Source organism: Marmota flaviventris, chromosome 1 (assembly GCF_047511675.1).
Source record: "Marmota flaviventris isolate mMarFla1 chromosome 1, mMarFla1.hap1, whole genome shotgun sequence".
Lineage (NCBI taxonomy): Eukaryota > Metazoa > Chordata > Mammalia > Rodentia > Sciuridae > Marmota > Marmota flaviventris.
Window position 1 is genome coordinate 206,948,570 of NC_092498.1, and position 22,395 is coordinate 206,970,964.

The window sequence follows — 22,395 nt, forward strand, 5'->3', positions numbered from 1 at the left end:
CCTGGGACCTGACTCTGGGATTTCCACTCTGGCGTCTCCTTCGCCATCTTGTGAGCCCTGTGAGATGCCCCAGGCCATGTGCTCGAGCCGGCCTCTCCTCCATGGTGAGCAGCCCCGTGAAGCCCGCCCCGGGCCACCGCCGCCCGCCCCCCACTTGGCCTGGTACTCACGGCCCGTGTTGTCGAAGAGGACCTTGTCGTTGAGGCCCAGGCGCAGCTCCGGCATTCCCGAGAGGAAGACCCGCATCTTGATGGAGCCCACGATCTCGCTGCGCAGGACGTTGCCGTTGGCACTGACCTGGAGACGGCGGCTGGTGTGAGGGGCCCCGCCTGCCAGTGTCCCCACCACGCGGCGGCCCCCCACGGCTTTCTTCTCGGCGTCCCTCCTGTCTCCACGCTCCCCCTCATGAGCCCTGGCGGGGGCAGCCCAGGCACAGACCCCGCTCCCAACCCACGCCAGGCTGAGAGCTCTGGGCTCGAGGGGCTCTGTCCAGCCCCCTGCTAGGACCAGGGGGACACACACTGCAGGCCCCACCTCATAGGTCTCGGGCCACACTGGGCCTGGTGATGCAGCGCCAGGAACTGACCTAGATGCTCTCACATGGGAGCCCCTGAGTGACCCCTGAACAGACCGAGCAGCTGGTTCCTCTGAGGCCGCGTCCTCAGCTGACCCGGGGCAGGACCCTGCCAGCCCTGCTCACCTGGCGGCGGGGCGCGGCTCTCACTTTTCTCCAGGTCTCTGATTCTCCACCTGGGCCTACGGCCCCTCCTCCCCAGGGTGGTCAGAGGTGGAACATCCGGGTCCTGGCCCTCCCCGCGTCCCAGGGCTGCCCTGAAGTCTGAGAGCCCTCAATCCAAAGTGACGATTAACGAAACACGTCCAGGCACAGCAGCTAAGGCCCCAGAGGACCACAGCCTCTGTGCCAGGCCACCCGACACACTCTCGGGGCACCTATGGGGCAAGGATTGTGACCAGAGGTGACAGGAGGGGGCCGCTACTCACTGCACTCATAACCCAGGACACACTTGAGAGTGCGGTTACATGCCACCAGGTGACAGCCTGCACCCACCACCCGTCCCGGGAGCCCCCGTTAGGGAGGAGGACTTTGCAGCACAGAGGGAAGCCCTGGGCCGAGGACGGAGGAGGGAACCACAGCCCTGCCTCAGCTCACGCGGTCACTCTGCACGGGCAAGGCCACGCTGGCAAGCACGTTGAGGGCCGTCAGCTCAGACCCAGGGGCCACACGCCAGGGTGCACCCGCCCAGGGTGCAGGGAGGGCCCAAGGTGGGGTGTCTACAGAGGAGGACATCGCCCCATCTTTCACACAAGCATCTAAAAAGCACCGGGTGGACAAACGGAGGTCCCCCCAGGCTGCTGTCACTGAGGGGAGGGGAGAAACGGTGGGGCTAAGGGGACTACAACTCTGAGGAAGGCACAGGAAAGGACAAGGCCCTGCAGGCCCGCCTCCTGCCGTTGTCCCCCGTCCACTCCCACCCACTGGCCTCCCGTCGCCTGTGCCCAGGCAGCACCCTGGTCTCTCCCACGCCCTGCCGCCGCCTGCAGCACCCTCCAGTGAGGGAGGCCAGGCCGCTCCCTGCTCAGCCAGCACCAGGCAGGCACCTGGACCCCTGAGCTCCAGGACCAAGTCTTGGGGGTCCCACCTGCCTCGCTCCAGGGCCCCCGGGCCCCCTCCTCTGGGAGCTGCCCCCTCACCTGAGCAGGTGTCCCGAACCCTGGCCGGCAAGCCCAGGCAGCACAGCCAGAAGGCCTCCCAGCTCATGAGGCCGGTCTCTGCCTCAGGGCAGCTGTCGGGCCAAGCGCCTTAGCCGAGGCTGCCCGGCCACCCAAAGCCAGTGCCCTCCACAGGGCATGGGTCAGATAGATGTTTACCAAGGGCGACTGGCTGCAAGGTCCCCTGCTCCATCCACATGACAGGAATCTGGAGACAAATGTTGACCCAGCCACCAGGTCTGCAGTCAGACTTAGGAAGGTGACGCTCTCACATGGGCCCCTGTGGTGACCTTTATGAAGGAGTGGGATCCTGGGCAGAGCCACACGCAGCAATGCACTATGGCTAGGTGCTGTCCCCCTTAGCTCTAAGCTGCACCCCTAGATTTGCTTTTCCACCCCAGAGGACCCCAACAATTCCAACAATTCAGACGAGGGCTCCTAGGCAGAAGGGGACGGTGGTTTACGAGGTCACCTTCTCGGCACACAGGGTCGCAGCGAGAGCTGTGGAACGATCTTCTAGAGGAGTCCCCTCTCGGGCAGCTCCAGGCCTGGAGACCCCACCCTCTGGAAGTCCCGACCCAGTGAGGGAGCTGTCGCCAGCACACACCTGCAGATGAGCAAGCATGGCCTGTGCCCTGCTGTGACGGCCAGAGGGACACACCCTGGGCCCACGTGACGGATCAGCAGGCCAGGCCAGGCCAGGCTGGGGGTGCTGCAGGAGGGCGGCAGCTCCCATCAGCCCCACCAGCCTCACTGCGAACTGACGGCCATGGCGGGCCCTGGACACAAGGCCCTGGAGGAAGTGAGCACTGTGGGCAGACGGCACTGGAGGGCCTCGGCTCACTTGGGGCTGGAAGGGGAACTGGGGAACTCGGGGGGACAGTTCTGTTCTCTCATGTCCCGGGCCCAGGCCATCCCGTGACGCTGGCTGCTGCTCCAGGATGGGCAACCCTGTGCTCTTCCCTGTCCCCACCTGTGTGAGGCCCGTCGGTGAACCCCACAGTGGCCAGCTGGAGCCCCGGGCTCGGTCGGGGGAAAGGGAACGGCTGGATAGAGCGCAGAGAGGGACTCAGGAAAGCCACCCAGAAGTCGTGTCTCCAGAGCACTCTGGAGTTTGCGTGAGAGTCTGATCCTCGTGCCGTATGACTCGCCCCCCACTCAGAGCCGAGCTGACCACCCGGGCCCCAGAATGACCACTGGGCAAAAAAGTGAACGGCCCCGAGGCTTGGGACTCAGCTCACAGCACTGGGCTGGAATTTGTGGCCTGGACAAAACCAGGTCAACTGTTGGATAAAACAAAAGCACCAACATTTTCCATATTATTTAAATAAGACCTAGAATCTCATCATGTAGTAATTTGGAGTTCAGGATATGATTCATAATTACGCAGCACATGAAGACCATGGCAATTTCAACCTGCGTGGTAAATATACCATCAATGGATGTTACTGCTGACACACAGATGTCAGGATTATCTGACAGGGACTTTAAACAGGCACCTTATAATCATGAACATGCTTGTGACCAATACTGAAATAGGAAGTCTCAGCAAAGAAAAGATGACACTTAGAAAAATTAAATGGTGAAAATTTTAGAAGTAAAAAAATACACTAACTAAAATAAAAATGAAAAGCAGAAAGGAGACAACACAGGAGAGGGTCAGTGAACTTGTGAACCGGAAGACAGATCAACAGAAATGATCCAGTGGGTACAATGGAGAGAAGATGGGAAGGACAGAGTCTGGGGGACCCACAGGACAATAACAGAAGTCTGACATTCCCGTGGCACTGGAGTCCAGAAGGAAATGGAGTGAAATAAAAACATACCTGAGGACGTCGTGGCTGAAGACTTCCTGAGCTTGGTGAGAGACTAAACCTACAGACTCAGGAGGTGAGTGAAGGGCTGGGCCGAGCGCAGTAGCGGAACACCGGCCGGCATGTGGGGAGGACCTGGCTTCAGTACCCAGTACCGCAGGGAAAGACAGGGGAATGAACTCCAAACAAATAGGAACGCACAGACACCCACACCTGATGTCTGAAGTCTAACTGCGGCAGGACGCAGACGTGGCTCGACGGTACAGTGCTCGCAGAGCATGCAAGAGGCCCTGGATTTCATCACCAGCAGCAGGAAAAATAAAACCTAACTGTTGAAAACTAAAGGCAAAGAAAGACTGGGAGAGCAGCCAGAGCAAAACGACACATGACCCACAGAGGACAAGGACCTGAGCGACTGGGGACGCCTCACCAGGAACAGCAGCCCAACATGTTTAAAATACTAAGGACACTGGTGTCCCACAGACCTGTACTATAAAAATCGCTAAGAGAAACGTCTTAGATGGAAGGAAAATGATGCCAGAGGACTGGTGAGCACCTGGGTATCTATGGGGACTGCTCTCCTCTCAGGTAGCAGTGGGTCTCACAGTTGAGAAAGGAGTTCGGGTGTCTGGTGGGCTTTTCCACATACGCAGACGTAACAGACAGGACGACTCTACCATCCAGGGATAGCAGTGTTCACACAGACCAAAGGAAGTGTAGGAGGCTGGTTCCAAGTAACTCTGAAATCACAAGTACAGTCACCCGTGTTTAATGACCAGGCTATGTTCTCATTAGGTGACTTTGTCACTGTGCCAACATCATAAGTACACTCATACGGACCTAGATGCATAGAGGTCACAAGTCAATAACTAGACACGGCCTCTCGGTGCAATCCAGAGACCGTGGTAACACAAGACGTATGAGACTGCTGCTGTGATCACACAACACAGTTTTATGGCAAAACAAACAAACAAACAAAAAAAAAACACTAAAAGGAGGACTCTTGGAAATGGTGATAAACTGTGGCATGGTAAATACGTGCACCAATAACCCAGTCGTTCATTATCACTATTAAGCATTACACACTGCACACAGCTATATGTGCTGTACTTTTTTATATGACTGGTACCACAGTAGGTGTGTTTACACCAGCATCACCAACATGTGACATGACAGCTATGACATCACCCGGTCACAGGAAATATTCAGTTCCTTTAAAACCTTATTGGACCACCATCATATATGTAGTCCATTGTTGACCAAGATGTCATTATGTGGTGATGACTATTAGTAAAACAGAGAACAGGAAACAAATGACAAAATGGTAGACTTCAGTCCAAATTCAGTCACAAAAAGTATGAATGGCCTAAACACATGCAATTAAAAGACAGAGACTACAGCTGGGCACGGTGGCACAAGTCTGGAATCCTAACTACTCAGGAAGCTGAGGCAAGAAGATAAAATGAATTCAAGATAGCCTGGGCAACTAGTTATTTTTATCAAAAAAAAAAAGATCATCAGATCTTTAAAAATTTATGGTCATTTTGTGTATAAGGCTTAAAGTAAAAGGATGAGAGAAAAAGTAAAAGAAAAACGTACACCGTGAAAAAACTAACCACAAGTGCACCAGAGAGACTGGGGCTGGGGCCTAACCGCCTGCCCGGCCCCGGGTTCCACTCCCAGCACCTCCAACCAAACAAAGCAAAACGCTGGGGCGACAGTGTTGATAGCAAAGTGGACTTCAGAGCAGAACACTTATCAGAAATGAAGAAGGACGTGGCATAATAATAAAGGGTTCAGTTCATCAAGAAGACATGAGAAGCCTAAATGCGTAGGTGCCCAAGAGCAGGGTGGCAAAGACACACAGCCACCGTGAAGGCAGGCACCCTACCCCCTCTGTCAGTAAAGGGTGACAAGCAGCAGAGCACTGCCAAAACTGCTGGAATAACTGAACAACGCCATCGATCAGCTGGATCTAACGGGCCTTCACAGCACACGCCACCCAAGGACAGCAGAGGACACACTCCTTGGCTACACACATGGAGCTCTCACCAGGAGAGAGCATTCTTGGGTCCTTAAAACAGACCTAACACATTTTAAAGAACTGAAATTATTCAAGGTATGTCCTCAGACAACAATGGAGTTAAATATCAATGACAAAGGATGACAAAAATCTGCAAACCTTCAGAAATTTAAACATAACCCATTGTCAAAAGGAAAGTCTCGAAGGAAATTTGAAGGTATTTTCAAACAAAAATAAAACCCCAACATATTGATTGTGAGATGTTTTAAATAACAATGATTTGAAAATTACAGCATTAAGGGTTTACTTCAGACAGGAAGAAAAGTTTCAAATTCCTATCTACAGCTTTACCTAAGTAACTAGAAAGAGAAGAGAAACCTTCATTAAGGGGAAAGAAATAGTAGGGATGATGCAGAAATAAAATTGAAAAAAACAGAAAAATGGGGGGGGGGAAATCAATGAAATCAAAAGCTGATTCTTTGTAAAGATCAATAAAATAGGTAAACACCTCACAAAACTGATAAAGAAAAAGGAGAGAAAACACAAATGATCAGTACCGGGAATAAAGAGGAAATACCAGCATAGACTTTCAGACATTAAAGACCTAAAGGATTGCTATAAACACCACTCAACAAGTCATGTGACATGGACCAAGCTCTAAAATAAAAAAATAGTAATGAAATAAAAAGTTGAAATTTGTAGTTAAAAACATTCTGAAAAAAAAATCACTGCTTAGTTTCATAGTTTCACTGGTGAATTTTAACAAATGTTTAAATAATTAGCACCAATTCTATATAATCTCTTTCAGAAAAGAGGAGGAAATACTTCCCAGATCATTTTATAAGGACATCACTACCTTGATACCAAACCAAACCTAAGTATTACAAAACGAGAAATACAAACCAGACTTTGTTATGAATACAGAGCCCTAACTCTCCAGTACAATATCAGGCAGACGAAAGCCAACAATACATAAAAAATAGCACACCAAGACCAACTGGATCTACTCCAGGAATGCAAGCCTGGTTCAATCATCAGAAAGCAGCTGGCGGACACCACCATGTTAACATCTTGGGTGGGGTGAGGCTGGCGAGAGCCTGCCTAGCACGGGAGGTCCTAGGCTCCGGCCCCACCATGGCAAAAAACAAGCAAACAAACATCAAACAAAAATCTAAAAAAGGAAACCCCCATGCTGGCAACAATTCACACAGAAAAAGCATTTAACAAATACAACACTTATTCATGATAAAGATCTTGCAGCAGATTAGCAATAAAAGGGAACTTCTAACATGAAAACAGGACATTGACAGCTGCCTTCCTAGTTAGCAGTGAAAGAAGGTCTGCTCTCAACGCTCACAGTCAACACTGCCCTGAAAGTTTTAATGAGGTAATAGGTCAAGAAAAGAGAGAAAAGGCATAAAGATTTTATTAAAAGGAAGAAATAAAACTGTCCCTGTCTATGGCCAATACATCTATGTAGAAAGTCCCAAGGAATTCAAAAAGCACTTCAAGAATAAGTGGGTTTAGGGCACTGGGGTTGTGGCTTGTTGGTAAAGCGCTCGCCTCGCACGTGTGAGGCACCGGGTTCGATCCTCAGCACTACATAAAAATAAATAAAAGTATTGTGTCCATCTACAACTTAAAAAAAAAAAGAATAAGTGGGTTTAGCAAGGTTGCGGGACCTGGTTAGCAAACAAATGTCTCATTCCTAAACCCTGGTGATGTCCAGTTGGAAATTTAAATTAAAATATATAACTTATAACAGCTTCAAAAGATGAAATTCTTGCTGATACCTGACATTCTAATCCAGAGATGAAGCTGGGTGCAGTGGCACACACCCATAATCCTAGCGGCAGGGAGGCTAAGGAAGGAGGATGGAGAGTCCAAAGCCAGCCTCCTCAAAAAGCAAGGAGCTAAGCAACTCAGTGAGGCCCTGTCTCTAAATAAAATACGAAATGTGCTCAGTGGTCGAGGGCCCTGAGTTCAATCCCTATTACCTACCCCCTCGAACAAAGAAACCAAGATGAATGAAAATAAGGGGACCATAAACTCTCGAGTGCCCGCCCCGCTAAGCCCACACTTGTGAGAGTTCAGGAATCAGGAAAAGTAACGTCCTTCTCACCTACAGAGGGCTTTTATTGTTCACAGTCAATAAATCACTTGAAAAAATGCAGTGCTTAGGTATAACTCTAACAATGCGGTCACAGTAAAAACTACACAACATTGATGACAGAAATCCAATCTCTCTTCCTTTCTCACGCGCACACCCACACACACACTCTCTCCCTCTCTCCCTCTCTGTTCATTGATTGGGAGACTTAATTTAGTAAATATATCGAATCTCAACAAATTGACCTACAGAGTTAACAAAAGACCAGTCACAACCTCTGTAGAACTTTTGTAGATATAGATAAGCTGATTGCAAAATTTTATATAAAGGAACTAGAATAAAACATTTTAAAATGAAGAATGTTGTCTCAAAATAAAAAAAATAAAAAGGGCTGGGGATGTGGCTCAGTGGTTAAGCACCCTGGGTTCAATCCCCGGCACACACACACAAAATAATACTATTTTGAATAAATCATAAAATCATACTGATTTTCAGACTTCTTATAAAATTACAACAATCAAAACGGTGTGTTAGTGATGTAAGGATAGAAGGCCACATAGGCCAACAGAAGAGACGGGCACAGTACAGACAGTGGAATATGCAGACACAACAGCTACACAGACACTGGAAGAGAAGACAGGCCAGAAACAGAGTGAGGTTAATTTTGACAAAAGTGTGAAAGCAATTCAATAGAGAAAGGGTACTCTTCTAAAAAAGAAAAACAGTGTTGGAACAACTGCAAAAAAATTATTGTATATGCAAAAAGAAACCTGGATATAAAACCTCCCACCTTATATAAAATCCAACTCAAAATGGGCTGTGGATCTGAATACAATCTATAGAGCCTTGAGAAGACAGTGCAGAAGAAGGCTGGCCTCAACTTGGGTTGGCAATGAGTCAGACTCGACACCCAAAGTGCAATAAAAAATGCTTTTGATACTTGGATTTCACCAACGTTAAAAACTTTTGCCAGATACTGCTAAGAGAATAAAAAGGCAAGTTATAGACGAGAAGAAAATACTTGCTGGTCCGATTACCTGACCAAGACTTGTATCTGGGATATAAAGAACCTGTAAACTCAACAGTAAGAAAACCAGCAATCCCATTGTAAAGTGCTCAGAGACACAGAGAGACATTGCTCCACAGAGGGTTCAGGGGTGAGAAGGCAACACAAAAAGGCACGTTGCACGTCATGGAGCCCTGGGGAAACACAGACGGGCACTCTGCCGAGAGAACACTCCTTACGCCCTAGAAGGGGGTGCACAAAGTAAAAAAGACCACGGGGGCGCAGCCACCAGAATCCCCACCCGCTGCTGGTGAGCGTGCAAAGGGGAGTTCAGTGGTTTATTATAAAGTTAAACGTACACTTACCGTGTGACCCAGCCATCCCACTCCTGGGTATTTACCCTAGAGAAATGAAAACTCATGTCCACACACGACCCCGAACACGACACACAGCAACACTACTCATTTATTGCCAAAAACTGGCAAATGACCCAAATGTCCTTCAATGAATGGAGAATCACACTGTGGTTCATTCAGAATGTAAAACAAAGAGAAGGGCACAGAGAGGAAACAGCGGTGGACACACGGAACCTGGACCCCCGCGAGGCACTGCACTGACAACGCAACGTGTGGCTCCTCACACCCCCTGACAGCTGCACTGCAGGATGATGCCATCCAGGTGACAATCTCAAAGACCACGCGACAGTAACTGAGCACAGATGGTGGCTGCCTGGGGTTGGGGACGAGGGGAGTGGGCTACAAGGGAGCAACACGAGGGATGGACATTTTGAGGGTCTCCACCCTGGCTGGGGGACGAGTGCACAGGTTTGAGTGGGGGCTGACATTCACAGGCACAACGAGCAACTTTACTCAATAGCTAAAAAGCAAATTAAAGGAACAAACCAGACGGGCTGGGGTGCGGCTCAGTGGCAGAGCATCGGCCCAGCATGCTTGAGGCCCTGGTCCCCCAGTGCTGAAAGCAAACGAAGCCAGGCACCAGACAGTGGACCAGAACCCAACCCAGACCCTCCAAACCAAGGCAGCACCTGGAGAACCACCCCGCACGCTCTCCGCGCCCTGGAAAACAACACCCTTTGGACATCCAACATGAGGTCCGAGGAGTGACAATGACAGTCCTTCAGGGAGGAGGTCATTCTGATGACAGGAACTTTAGCTTTTAACTTTTTACACTTTCTTTCTTTTAAACTACCTGCATGTACTGAGTGTCAGAACAAGTGCTCTCTGGCTAACGCAACCTGTTTCCTGAGCAGCAGGCTCAACACTGCTGATGCCGATTATCACAACCTCCGTGTTTCTTAGGGCTTTGCCATTATTAAAATTAAAATTAGTTTTTTCCTATGATGGAGCACTCAACAACATTTTTTAAAAAGCAAGGAAGAAACCTAGGGTCGTGGCTTAGCGGTAGAGCGCTTGCCTAGCACATGCGAGGCCCTGGGTTCGAGCCTCAGCACCACATAAAAATAAACACATAAAAATACTGCGTCCAACTAAAAAAAAAATACTTAAAAAAAAAAAAAAAGCAAGAAAGAAGGAAGCCTACCAAGAGGTTCACAGACTCGATGACATCCAAGAACACCTCATTCTTCCGGTACTTGATACCTTCAGACCGCCAAGACACTGCATTGGTGACGGTGGCTGGGGGCCGCGGGGCCCCTGTTTCCAGCTTGTGGCCTTCCTGAGTGATGTACCTGTGGGGCCAGAGTCAAGGAGGTGTCACCTGTACTGGCACGGAAGCTTCAGGTGGCCATCTGGGCAGGGCAGGGTGGAAGCAGGAGGTCCACCTGAGCCACATGGAAGCCCCTCCCTGGCGTGGGCTCCAGGACAGGACCCCCTGAGTGCTGTCCAGCAGGCTGACAGAATCCAGCGACAACCAATAGCACTTATTTCGGGGAGCAAGGAGACAGTGTTTCGGGGATGTGTGTTCAAGTGCATGCATGTGTGACTGACTGCAGGGCTGCGGGGCCCAGGGCCTGGTGCATGCTGGGCAAGCTCGCTACCACTGAGCTAAGGCCCAGCCCTTTGTAAAAACTTTTTATTTTGAGACAGGGTCTCGCTAAGGGGCTGAGGCCAGCTTTGAACACACAATCCTTGCACCTCAGCCTCCCGAGTAGCTGGTGTTAGAGGCTTGCCACCGCACCCAGCAGAAGAAGAGCCTATGAGATGGGCATGTGAGCAGAAGCAAGGGATTCAGGGCATTTATGTGGCTACAACAGGAAATAATGTTCATGTTATGAGAGATGTTGTGGAGAAAGGACCCTAAGCCACCCAGAACAGCTCAATCTAAAACCCATGTCCACACTGGGCGCGGTGGCGCACGCCTGTAATCCCAGCGGCTTGGGAGGCTGAGGCAGGAGGATCCCGAGTTCAAAGCCAGCCTCAGCAAATTAGCGAGGCTCTAAGCAACTCAGTGAGACCCTGTCTCTGAATATAAAATGAAAAGTGCTGGGGACGAGGGTCAGTGTTAAGCACCTTGGGTTCAATCCCCAGTAACAAATAAATAAGGCTCAGGTCCAGCTGGAGATGGGAGGGTGAGGGGGACAGCAGGGATATACATTTGCTTCTCCCACTTGCAAACCTGAGGACATGATGTCATGACATGGCCCCACCTGACCCATGGTGCCCTCCCCACCCACTCACTCCTGCAAGATTTTGCTGTCCGTGGTCTGGGGGTAGCCAAAGTCCATGAGCTCATCCAGTAGCTCGTAGATAATGACGAAGTTGTCCCGGATGCTCTCCTCCTCCAGCTCCTTGAAGTACTCGGAGAACACCTGTGGTGTCGGGGTGGGGGTGGGAGGAGCGCTGGGAGGAGAGACGGGGTGAAGGGGCCGCACACTCCTCCGCCTCCAGGCAGAGCCAACAGCCCTGCGCACACATCCCAGGCTTGGTGACGTGCTCTGCAGCACTCGGCCTGGAGAAGGCAGGCAGGACAGCGCTGGCTGTCTGTGAGGGGGGAACCAGCAGGGGTTGGGCACACGCCCTCCAACATCTGACCAGAAGCCCTGGATCCAACCCACAGTTCCATTCTCGTCCCTCCTAGATCCACACCCCCCCGACGGGCCTGTGGCCTCCCCAGAGCCTCTCTTTAATTGTGCTGACACCTGGCACGTGTCAGCCACCCCCCCAAGGTGGGCCCCAAGCAACTGGGCCTTGAATAGTCTAAGCAGAGCCCGGGACAACCCACCTCCCCAACCCGACTGCCAGCTGGTCCTCCATCATTCCTCCCGGCTCAGGGCTCGTCCCTGTCCCTGCCCCACCTCCTCTGTCCACTTCCTGACCTCACCAGGCGGGGAAATTACAAAGGCCACAGAACCCCAAGTGCAAGAAGGCAGGGTGCCCCTTCCCACTTCCAGAGTTCTGGCTTCAGAACTCCCTAGGGATGGCCACAAACGGGGACGCGAGAGCAGAGTCACTCCTCAGCCCCTGAAGGACGCTCACCTGCACCACCTTGTAAAGAAAGGAGAACACCAGAGACACGCATGCGTTCTTCTTGGAGGTGGCGACCACTGCACGGAGCCTGGTTAAGGAGCATTCCCACGCGGCTCTGCCCACAGGCCCTGCCTCTCGCGTCCCGTCACACCACCTGCCATCTACTTGTGGCAAGGGGGGTTAGCAGGCCCGGGGCTCCAGCCAGGCCTGGGACACAGCAGTTACCAGCCCCCAGGGAGCACTTGAGGACACAGAGAATCACAGAGATGACAAGTGGCCTGGGATGGCCTCTTCCAAGAAGAGAAACCAGGACAGGACCGACCAGTCCTGCTCCTCCAAAGATGGGTCAGGTTCCCGGCCAGGACCCCTGGGACACGGCTGGGGCCAATTCTGCCGCTAGCTCTTGCCGGCTTTGGCAATGGGAGTGGCCCCCGAAGCGGATCTTTTTAATGTAACCTCAACGTCCCTCCCTGTTTAATGGGGGCCTGAGCGCAGACTTGCTGTGTAAGGTGCCTGGCCCAGATTCCCCTCCTGCAGGAACCAGCCCCTGCCTCCACAGGGCCAGCAGGTGCTGGGCACTTCCTGTTCCTCTTTCCTGAATGGGTCTGGAGCCACCAGGGAGGTTGGTCCCTCTAAGGCCTGTATGTGGCACCACAGAAATCCCTGTCCGTGACATGCCTGAGCTAGGTGGCTTGTGTGCCAAGCATGAGCTCTGGGATGGAGGGAGGGTGGGCAGGGGCCACGTCCACCTCACTTCCACCCTCCCCCGCACAGCACAGAGGTCAGGAAATGGGCGCTGTGGAGAGAGAGGAGGGCAGGCCCTTCCTGCAGCCAGCAACAGGCCTCCCGGAGACACAGGGAGGGGGCAGTGGTGACTTTCCTGGCCTTCAGAGTCGGGTTCATTCTGGAAACTGTCACCAGACGATAAAGTTGGGGACCAGGCTAGGGTGGGAGGATGTCCACTCGCCCAGAGGGGTGAGCCCTCACTGTCTCTTCCTCAGCTGTCCCTGTGTGGAATGTGGGGATCCAGAGGGACACTGGTCTGATGGCTGCTGCTGAGCTCGCATCAGTGCCTGGCCCCTCCCCACACCTGGGTGTGTGCGGCCCAGACCCAGGTGGCTTCAGAGAACGGTCAACTCCCTGAGTTACAGATTGCCCAGAGGCTCTCCAGAGCCGTCTTGGCCTGCTGGAGAAGGGCGAAGTCTAAGCAGAGGCCAGAGGAGGGCCACCCCCTCCCACCGCAGATGAGCCCCGCACCAGCAGGCTGGCCTCCCGGCAGTGCAGAGTGGGGGAAGGTGGCAGGGAGGCCGGAGGCCACGGTCCCAAGGCTCTGGGCGTGCGGTGGCCCATGGAGCGCACCTGCATGGCAAGTTCCCGCGTCCCTGCAAACACAGTGGGGCCGTGTGTGCACCAGCTCACCCGCCCCGGCCCTTGGAGGGGGCTGCTGCTCCCTTGCACTGTGGGAGGAGGGGACGGCCTCTGCCACTTCAGCTGCTGTAGGGGCCCAGACGGGCTGGCTACGGCACAGCCGAGCCTTGCCGCAGCAGTGTGGGTACCAGAGGTGCTTGGAGACCTGGTCCAAGAAGCAGGATGGCCAGCTGGGCCCCATGGGCAGTCTGGCTTGGCCGGAGGCAGGGAGGAGACTCCATGATCTGAGCAAACCTCTCCCCATCTCTGTAGCTCGCTGCCCTGTGGTTCAGGCCAACTCCCCTCCCATGTGGACACTGGCCTGGCCTCTTCCGCATCTCCTCGTGGCCACTGCTCTTCCCTAAAAGGGTGCACTCAGCAGCCAGAAATGCAGATGTGCCTGAAGCCCTCCCAGGAGTTCCCACCACATTTGGGTGACATTCCTCTAGACCCGGCTGCAGAGCCGCTGACCACGCCGGCCTTGCTCCTGCTCCGCACCCCCAGCTCCAGCTGCAGCCCCTCGCAGGAGCTTCACCTGGGCCCAGTGTTCCTTATGCCCCCTGCCCTGCGTGCTGGCCTTCCTACAGGTCTCTTCCAGGATGTCACCTCCTTTCCTGGGCCCCCTCCTGCCCCCTCCTCCCCACCCATCACCTGTCATGCTGTGTTCTTAGCCTATCTCCTTGGGCAGCAGGGAGCTCTGGAAGGACAGGGCTGTGTACCCTGCACGGTACTGGACCGGCCCTGGGGGCACGCGTGTGTAGGCAACACACACGTGTCGACACACACACTCCCGTGTTCACACAGGACTCCAGGAAAGGGATACGATACAGGTTGTTGTGTTTGATCCACATGAAGCGGACACCCCCGTGGGCCAGGATGGGGGACAGCATGCCCTCCTCCTCCTTCTCCATCAGGATGGGCATGAAGTGCTCCACCTCCGACATGTCCACGTCGCCACGGTAGTTCCGACAGATGAGCACCTGGGGTCGGGGAGGAAGAGGACAGACAGGGGCTTTCACCTGGGGTGCTGCAGTCTGGGCCCTGAGGCAGGGGCGAGATGTGCCAGCTGTCCTGTCCTCCTGGGGACAGGAACTAGACCAGAGGCCACTTCCCCCTCCAGGTGAACGTGAGGACGCCCCCACTAACTGTGGTTCTTGGCAAGGAGAGGGCTCTGGAGGGAAGGCCCAGGTCTGAAGCGCTGGCTCAGAGACACCAGGCCAAGCAGCTCCCTGCACGGGCCCTCACGGAGGCGTCCCGCGCCAACGCGACTTGCTCTCCTGCCCGTGTCGGGGTCCTGTTCGCTCCTGAAGGTTCAGTTTACTAGATCACACCTGCAGCCCGACCAGGAGAGCCCCTCTCCTCTCCCACCTATGGATCAGGACCCTCTGCCCACATGTGGCAGAGCTGAAAAACGGAGCAAGCACGATGGGAAGTCTGACAGTGTCTCAAAAAGTCAAGCCACAGTTACCGCAGGAGCCGCCTTCCCGTAGGTGTCCACCCCAGAGAAACAGGACTGTGGGTCGGAGCACGCCTGCAGCAGCTCTGCACTAGACAGACCTGGAGGCCACAGCCTTCAGCAGGGGAACAGAGGGAAGACTCGGCCCATGCGCACCGCAGACAGCCAGCAGCCACAGAAAGGAACACACCACAGTCACCCCCTGTATCTGCAGGGGACTGGTCCCAGGGCCTGCCCCACCAGCACACCAGAATCTGCTCCAGCCCCTCGTGTCAAGCGGCCCAGCACCCACATGGAACCTCCACCCAGCCGCGGTAGACTCCGGCCCGTTTCCTGATGGGTCACAGCACCTAAGACAACACGCAGGCTACGTAAACAGTTGTCACACCATATTGTTTAGGGAATAATGACAAGAAAAAGTCTGTACATGTTCAGTGTGGGTAAATTTTGGGGGGCACGGGTACCAGAGATGAACCAGGGGACTTAACCACGGAGCCCGCCCCAGCCCTTTCTTGTCTTATTTGTAGACAGGTTTTGCCGAGTTGCTTAGGGCCTCGTGGCTGCTGAGGCTGCTCCGCCTCCCAAGCTGCTGGGATTACTGGCGTGCCCCACGCCCCTGGCCTTTTTCAGATACTTTTGGTCTATGTTAGGGTAAACCCAGGGGTGTGGAGCCTGAGGACTTGGCGGGCCAGCTGTCCTGTACCCACACAGAGGGACTTCAGAATCTCCGCACTGGAAAGGAACCAGACAGGAGGCAGAGCCGGCGCGGCTGCACTTACACATAAACTTCTTGAAAACACATCAGTGGCTGCTGGGGACAGTGCTGGACAGCAAAGGGGCGAAAGGGCACTTCGGAGTGCTGGGCTGTGTGGCTCTTTTCCCAGGCTGTACACGTGACTGATCTCATCAAACGCACACTGAACTCAGTGCAGCTGTCACATGCAGATGACCCCTGGCCGGAGGATGTGAAGCGAAGCGGCTCCTGCTGGGCCAGCCTGGGCTAGTTTGGAGCTGCTGAGCTCTGGGGGCCAAGCCACGGCGCAGCCCCCATGCCGGGAACTGCCACCTCAGGAAACACAGTCTTCAAAGCTTCCAGCCAGGAGAGGGCAGGAGAGGGAGAGGGAGAGGGGTGCCTCTCCTGGTCTCTTTTGTGGCTTCTGGGAAAAGGCCCTGTGGGGGAGCTCGGCCCGGCCGGGGGACTCCCACCTGTCCTCCTGGCCATCACCCTAAGGCAGGCCCGTGGTCCTCAGAGACGGACGGGATGGCCCTCAGGGTGAAGCTGCCTGCCTGAGGTCACACGGCGAGTGAAGCAGTCAGTGCCTCACCCCAGCCCCAGCGGGCTCCAGGGCCACCTCTGCTGCTAAACGCCACTTCCCTGGTTTCTCATGGTCCACTTTCTTCTCCAGGGATCCAGAGTCTGGGGGATGCTGGCTGGACAGGGGCCTCTGGGTCCCCAGAGTGCTCAAAGGAAAGAGCAGGGCACAGTTTGCTTCCCCTGCCCCCCCCCCAGGGCTGCCCAGGTGCTCACGCGCTGGCGGGCACAGCGGCACACGCCTGTCGTCCCAGCTACTTGGGAGGCTGCGGCAGGAGGACAGCAAGTTCGAAGCCAGCCCAGGCAACTTGGGGAGATCCTGCCTCAAAATAACAAAAAGGACGGGGCAGAGTGCCCCTGTTCAATCCCTAGTACCACAGCGAACAAAAACCAAAATTTAAAAAATGTATGCATTCTGTGCCCCTGTAAGGTGGCACTGTGCTGGGCCTGGGGCATGGCGGTAGCCAAGGCATAGGCATTTGCTTAGGGGGCACTGGGGGCCTTCCCGAGGGCATGACCTTCGAATCAAGGCCTGAAGGGACAGGAGAGACGGGGACCAAGCATGGCTGAAGGTGTGGGGTGGGGACAGCCCATGGGGGTTTGGGAAGAGTGGGCAGGCCGAGTGACGACCGCCTCAGAGCTGGGGCTGTGGGGCCAGAGGAGAGGTAAAGGCAGGAGGGAGCAACACTTAAGGTGACAGCCCCTCTCCTTGCTGTCACCCTTGTCCCCAACCCAGGTCCTTCCTCACAAAATGCGACAGGGCTCTCCTCAACAGAAGCCAGAGTGAGTCTCTCTTCCTGCTGAAACTGACACCTACCCCAGCCTCCCTGGTACTGAGAACGAAGCCTCCGTCCATCACCACGGCTCACGGTACCTGCGGGTTGGGCTCCTCGCAGCCCCTAACGCCCCACAGTCCCACCCCCGGCTCTCGGAGCGATGCACATCTGCTCCTCCTCGGGGCCTGTGCACTTGCAGCCCCCTCTGCTGAGAAAGGCCTGACCTCCTCTATTCTCAAGCCTCAGCTCGGAAGGCATCTCCTCCAGGTCCTGCCTGCCTGCCCTGGCTGACAGAGCGTGTCCCATCCTTCCACCCTGGCCCCATTGTCCTCAGTGCCCATCTTGCACATTGCATCATATGTTTATTTGCACCTTCCTTTAATGTCTGACATTCCCAGGGACCAGGAGCCAGTCCTGTCTCCTTCACGGCTGTGTCTCAGCACCCAGGGTCCTGCCTATAGTAGATGCTCAGTAAACATGCATGGAGTCAACATGGGATGAGGAGGGGTCAGAACAATGTCTTTCTAGTGGGGACAACTGGATGGATGGATGAACAGTTGTGCCGCTTAGTGAGGCGGACCCAGAGCAAATCTGGAAGGTGACAGGATGTTCATTTTGGGAAATGCCCAGTGTGCAGTGGCTGGGATTTCCACGGTGTCCTGGAGGCCAACAGGCCTCAGAGTCAACAGAGATAGGCAGTGATGGTCAGAGAGGCAGAGGTGAGTGCAGGACTGCAGTACAACTGAGAGCCACTGGCACTGCCATAAATTAAAGCCCACCTACCAAGAGGGACAGCATGGGGAGCACACTGAGGCCTGAGAGCAGCCAGCTGTGCGGGAGGGGCGGACAGCAAAAGGAACATCAAGAGTGTGACATCCTTAAAGTTGGGGGAGGTGCTGATGACTGGTGGCTAGTGGCGTCAGCTGCTGCTAAGAAGCAAGAGATGCAGAAGTGTCCAGGGAGGGCTTGCTACAAGCGATGTGGCCACACTGGTCTCCTCAGGGATCTGAGGTTCTGCTTGGCAGGCAGACAAGTGGTCCTAAGCTCCTCGATTATTTTTGACTCAGTGCAGTCTGCTCAGGAGGCCGACTTTTGGAACTGGAGGTCCCCAGGGGGTGGAATAAAGGGCGTCTTGGTTGCAGACGGAGGGAGGGGGGCATCTTGGTTGCAGAGGGAGGGAGGGGAGCTTCCCAGGGGCAAGTCTGATCATGCTTCTCCCAGGCCACAATCTCCTCATTATGACTCCTTCCTCCTGGAATTGAAGGGGTCCCTTCAGTGCCCTTCTCCAACTGGGACACTCTCAACACCATTCTCAACACCTGGTGCCATCCTCCAGGCTCTGGCATTAACAAAACTTCTGATTCGCCAGCCCACGTGGGCTGCCCGTCACCTTCTGTACTCACTGGGACACCTCTTCTCCACCTGACCACTAGTTGGTCACCTCAAAACCAGCTCCGGCACTAACTTCTGCCAGGGAGCCTTTTGTAACTCCTCTGACAGCCAAATACCAGGTTGAGCAACTGCATCACCCGGGGCCTTGTTCCTGCCTGTAGCTGCCTGGATCGGTAACCTCTTTGCTTCCACGCGCCTCCCCTGCCAGACCGAGGGCTTGTGGAGCCTAATGCGAACTGTGGGCCACAGCAGGGCCAAGCCTCCCACATTTCCACACAATAACCCCATAAAGGTCTCTTCCAACCAGTGAGGAACTAAGGCCCAGAGAAGATAATGCATTTGCCAGAAGTCACACAGCTGCACCGCGGAGATGGGTTTTGCACTCAGCCTAGCTCCACAGAGTTGGCACAGGACTGGGTGCGTGCCAGGCACTCAGGAAACGTTTGCTGAAGAAACAAGCAAGCTGAGACAGGCATTCTGCGGCATCTCTGGAGATGTGGTGGCCAGGATGGAAGAACATATGCCCCCAGGACTAGGGAGCACTGTACCCACCCACCCGCTGGTGCACCTCTAAGAAGGGCATCCTCCCTGTTTCTGAGAAGGCTGGGGGAAGAAGCACTGGGACCCACCAGTTGTTGCCTTTGGTGGCACCCAAGGCAGGCACTCACTCAAGGGACTTGAGGAAAGTTCTGGGGGTGGGGCAGGAAGGGGCAGCCACCTCACCTCTTCAGCCTCAACTTCTGAGCCAACTCCTGTCCACCTCGCCTAGGACCCAACACCCACGCTTCTGTCGCCCATGAATGCGGGGCTTGTTTAACACTGCTGGGCCAGCTCCTGCTGCTCCCACATGCAAGAGGCCGGGCGGCCCCGTCTTCCACCTGGGGTGGGCTTGGAGGGCAACAGCCCACTTCTGAAGGCCTGAACATTTTTTTTCTGTAAGAGCTTCTCTTGTCTGACAACCCTAGGGAAGATGCCTGGTCCTACTTATGCCAACTCCCTCAGTCTCAGTCCCCTTTGTCACTCCCCCAGGGAAGCCCTCTCGGACCCCTCAGCTGAGGCTCTCTATTATATGCTCATTGCTCCCCCACTGTGATCGACATTTACTTGTGCTTATTTGTATTTGGAGATTGGTGTCCATCTCCCTCACCAGACTGTCAGTTCATGGGACAGGGACTGACTGACTGTGCTCCCCCCAAAATGGCCCACCACTTAGAAGCATGCCTGGAGCTTAGTAGACTCTCTGCAAATATCACTGAATGACAGATGACTCCAAGTGGAACTTGGAGACCTGCTACTTCTCTGTGACCGGTTTGACCTTGGGCAGGCTGCTTCACCGCTTTGTGCCTCAGTTTTTCCTCCTAAAATGCCACTCCCCCCACTCACCTCCCTAACCCTCGTAATTAAATGTCACGATGAACGGAGAGAAACTGCTACAGGGAGAACACGCAGGTTAAACAGAAGCTGCTGCGCCCACAGAAGGCGGGATTGGCCCGAGGGCACAGAGTCCCCGCCACGCCCAGTTACCTCGGTCAAGGGTCGCACGGCCCCTCGGCGCTTGACCGGACTCTGAGGGCGGCTGCAGCCCGTCCTCCCCAAGTTGGGGTGGGGGTGGGGGGCTTCCCAAGGAGGCCCAAGCCCCGGACTCAGGACTGAACGGAAGGGGATGAGGCCACCGGTTACCTGGCAACGGCGGCGGTGGCAGCCCACCGCGTTACCTAGCAACAGACCAGTGATTGTGGAGTGAAGACCACCGCCCAGTTACCTACCAACAGGGCGGGGCCCTTCAGGTGAGGCCTATCGACCTCCACGCTTAATGCCAGGGTGGGGCTCCCTGGCCGGTTACCTAGCAACAGGGTGGGTCCCCGAGGGACGAGGGCCCCACTGGTTGCCTGGCAACGGGGAGGGTGGGGAGCCTTCAGTACCTTGCCCTTCAAGTCCAGCACGTAGACGGCGCTGGCGGACATGGCGACTGCGGGAAGCCTCGGCAGCGCCGAGGGCGGCTGCAACGGCAGAGACTGCCGGGCGTTGAGTAAGGCCAGACGCGCCCCGCGACAGTTCCTCTCCACTTCCGGTTCGGAGAGCCGCGCGCGGACCGTTATATCCGGTCGGGAGGAGGTACCAGGATGCGCAGGCGCGGGACAGAGTTTGCGCAGACGCAGTACATCCTATACGACCTTATTTCTCGCCTCGGTCTCAAACACGCCGGAAGCAAATGGCAGGGGGCGGGGCCAAGAAGGTTGACTAAACCTGAGCCCTCTGGTAGCCCAGCTGCCGGGAATACCCGGCGGCTGGAAACCCCGAGCTGGGGTCCAAATTAGGCGACAGAGGCTAGTGATGGAACCAACGTGGGGCCAGCCTTAGAGAGCCTGCAGTCTGATCGGGAAGTCAGGGAAACAAATATAGTAATGGACTGCGATAAGCCCTAAGGGGAGGGGCGGTGATGACGTGGAAGTCAAATAAACTCTCTGAATGGCAATTAAATATTACAGTTATTGTGTGTCACCTGTCAGTGTCAACCTTTATCAGTGAAGAAGCGTGCCAGTTTATTGCCTGGAATGCTCTCGTGAAAACCACGCCCCACTTAGCGTGGGCAAAAGGCATGGTTGATTTTTGTAGTTGTTGTTGGTCATGCAAATTGTGGCTAATTATTCGATTGGATTATATGTAGTTAACTTTTTTTTCCCTGGCAGTGCTGGGGATGGAACGAAGGTCTTAAGGCATGCTAGGCAAAAGCTCCACCCCTGAGCCAAGTTTGCTTTTATGAATGCTTGGCCTGTGGAGAAATTCCTGCATTCTGTCCCATTGAGCCATCACCACACTCAGGGCATCCAAAAGGGTGTGTCACAGCATTTACTCAGTCTGCCTCTCTCTCACATATCTCTATCTTGCCTCTTATCTGTTTAGCATCTGGAAAGAGGGTTTTGGCAACTCTGTGGTTATATAACTTCTGCTTAGGATGGAGATATAATTGCAGAATATAATTGAGAAATATGGAATATTCGAAGGCTACTAAGCGAATTCTAGGTTGGAAGCTTTTTTGCGGTGCCCTGGAAGCATTCTTGCACAAAGCACAGAGCAAGCAGCCAAGAAGGGCTTCTTTTTTTTTGTACTGGGGATTGAACTCAGGGGGACTCGATCACTGAGCCACATCCCCATCCCTATTTTGTATTTTATTTACAGACAGGGTCTCACTGAGTTGCTTAGCGCCTCCCCAAATTGCTGAGGCTGGCTTTGAACTCACCGTCTTCCTGCCTCAGCCTCCCAAGCTTCTGGGATTACAGGCATGCGCCACCAAGCTCGGCCAAGAAGAGCTTTTGAAACCAATTGTCTGATGGATACACTCTAGATGGACTGTGATCACACATCAGGTTGGTGACTACTACTGAAGAAGAAATCCGTGGTTCAGAAAGAAGTGCCTGTGACTGATGCCATGTGTAAGAAGCCCTGTTCATAGCTTCATACTATGTCCAAATTATTGCATTTAGAAAACGTGTGTATTTTCAGATTACTTACTTACAGTTTTGACATGTTCACTGAAGAAAAAGAAATGTCAAAACTGTAAGTAAGGCAAGAGGGCTGGGGATGTGGCTCAAGCGGTAGCGCGCTTGCCTGGCATGCGTGCAGCTCAGGTTCGATCCTCAGCACCACATACAAACAAAGATGTTGTGTCCGCCGAAAACTAAAAACTAAATATTATAAAGTTCTCTCTCTCTCTCTCTCTAAAAAAAAAAAAAAAACAACTGTAAGGCAAGGGCTGGGGATGTGGCTCAAGCGGTAGCGTACTCGCCTGGCATGCACGGGGCGCTGGGTTTGATCCTCAGCACCTCATAAAAATAAAATAAAGATGTTGTGTCCACTGAAAACTAAAAAGTATTAAAAAATTCTCTTTCTTTAAAAAAAAAAACTGCAAGGCAAGAAGAAA

At 54.0% G+C, this 22,395-nt stretch overlaps 1 protein-coding gene across 2 annotated transcripts in view; it reads right to left on the minus strand.

The window, feature by feature from the left end:
- Ap1m1 (adaptor related protein complex 1 subunit mu 1) overlaps positions 1-20,552 on the minus strand; it is a 28,926-nt gene extending 8,374 nt beyond the window's left edge. The window contains exons 1-7 of one of the 2 annotated variants that reach the window (XM_027932620.3): positions 20,396-20,552; positions 14,361-14,517; positions 12,140-12,207; positions 11,342-11,472; positions 10,245-10,392; positions 9,050-9,085; positions 171-297 (exon numbers count right to left, since the gene is read on the minus strand). In XM_027932620.3, the coding sequence (XP_027788421.1) occupies positions 171-297; positions 9,050-9,085; positions 10,245-10,392; positions 11,342-11,472; positions 12,140-12,207; positions 14,361-14,517; positions 20,396-20,437 (709 nt within the window). In that variant the 5' untranslated portion in view covers positions 20,438-20,552. The remainder of the gene's footprint in view (positions 1-170; positions 298-9,049; positions 9,086-10,244; positions 10,393-11,341; positions 11,473-12,139; positions 12,208-14,360; positions 14,518-20,395) is intronic. The other variant, XM_027932621.3, reaches the window with a different exon arrangement.
- Between the last annotated feature and the right edge of the window lie 1,843 nt (positions 20,553-22,395).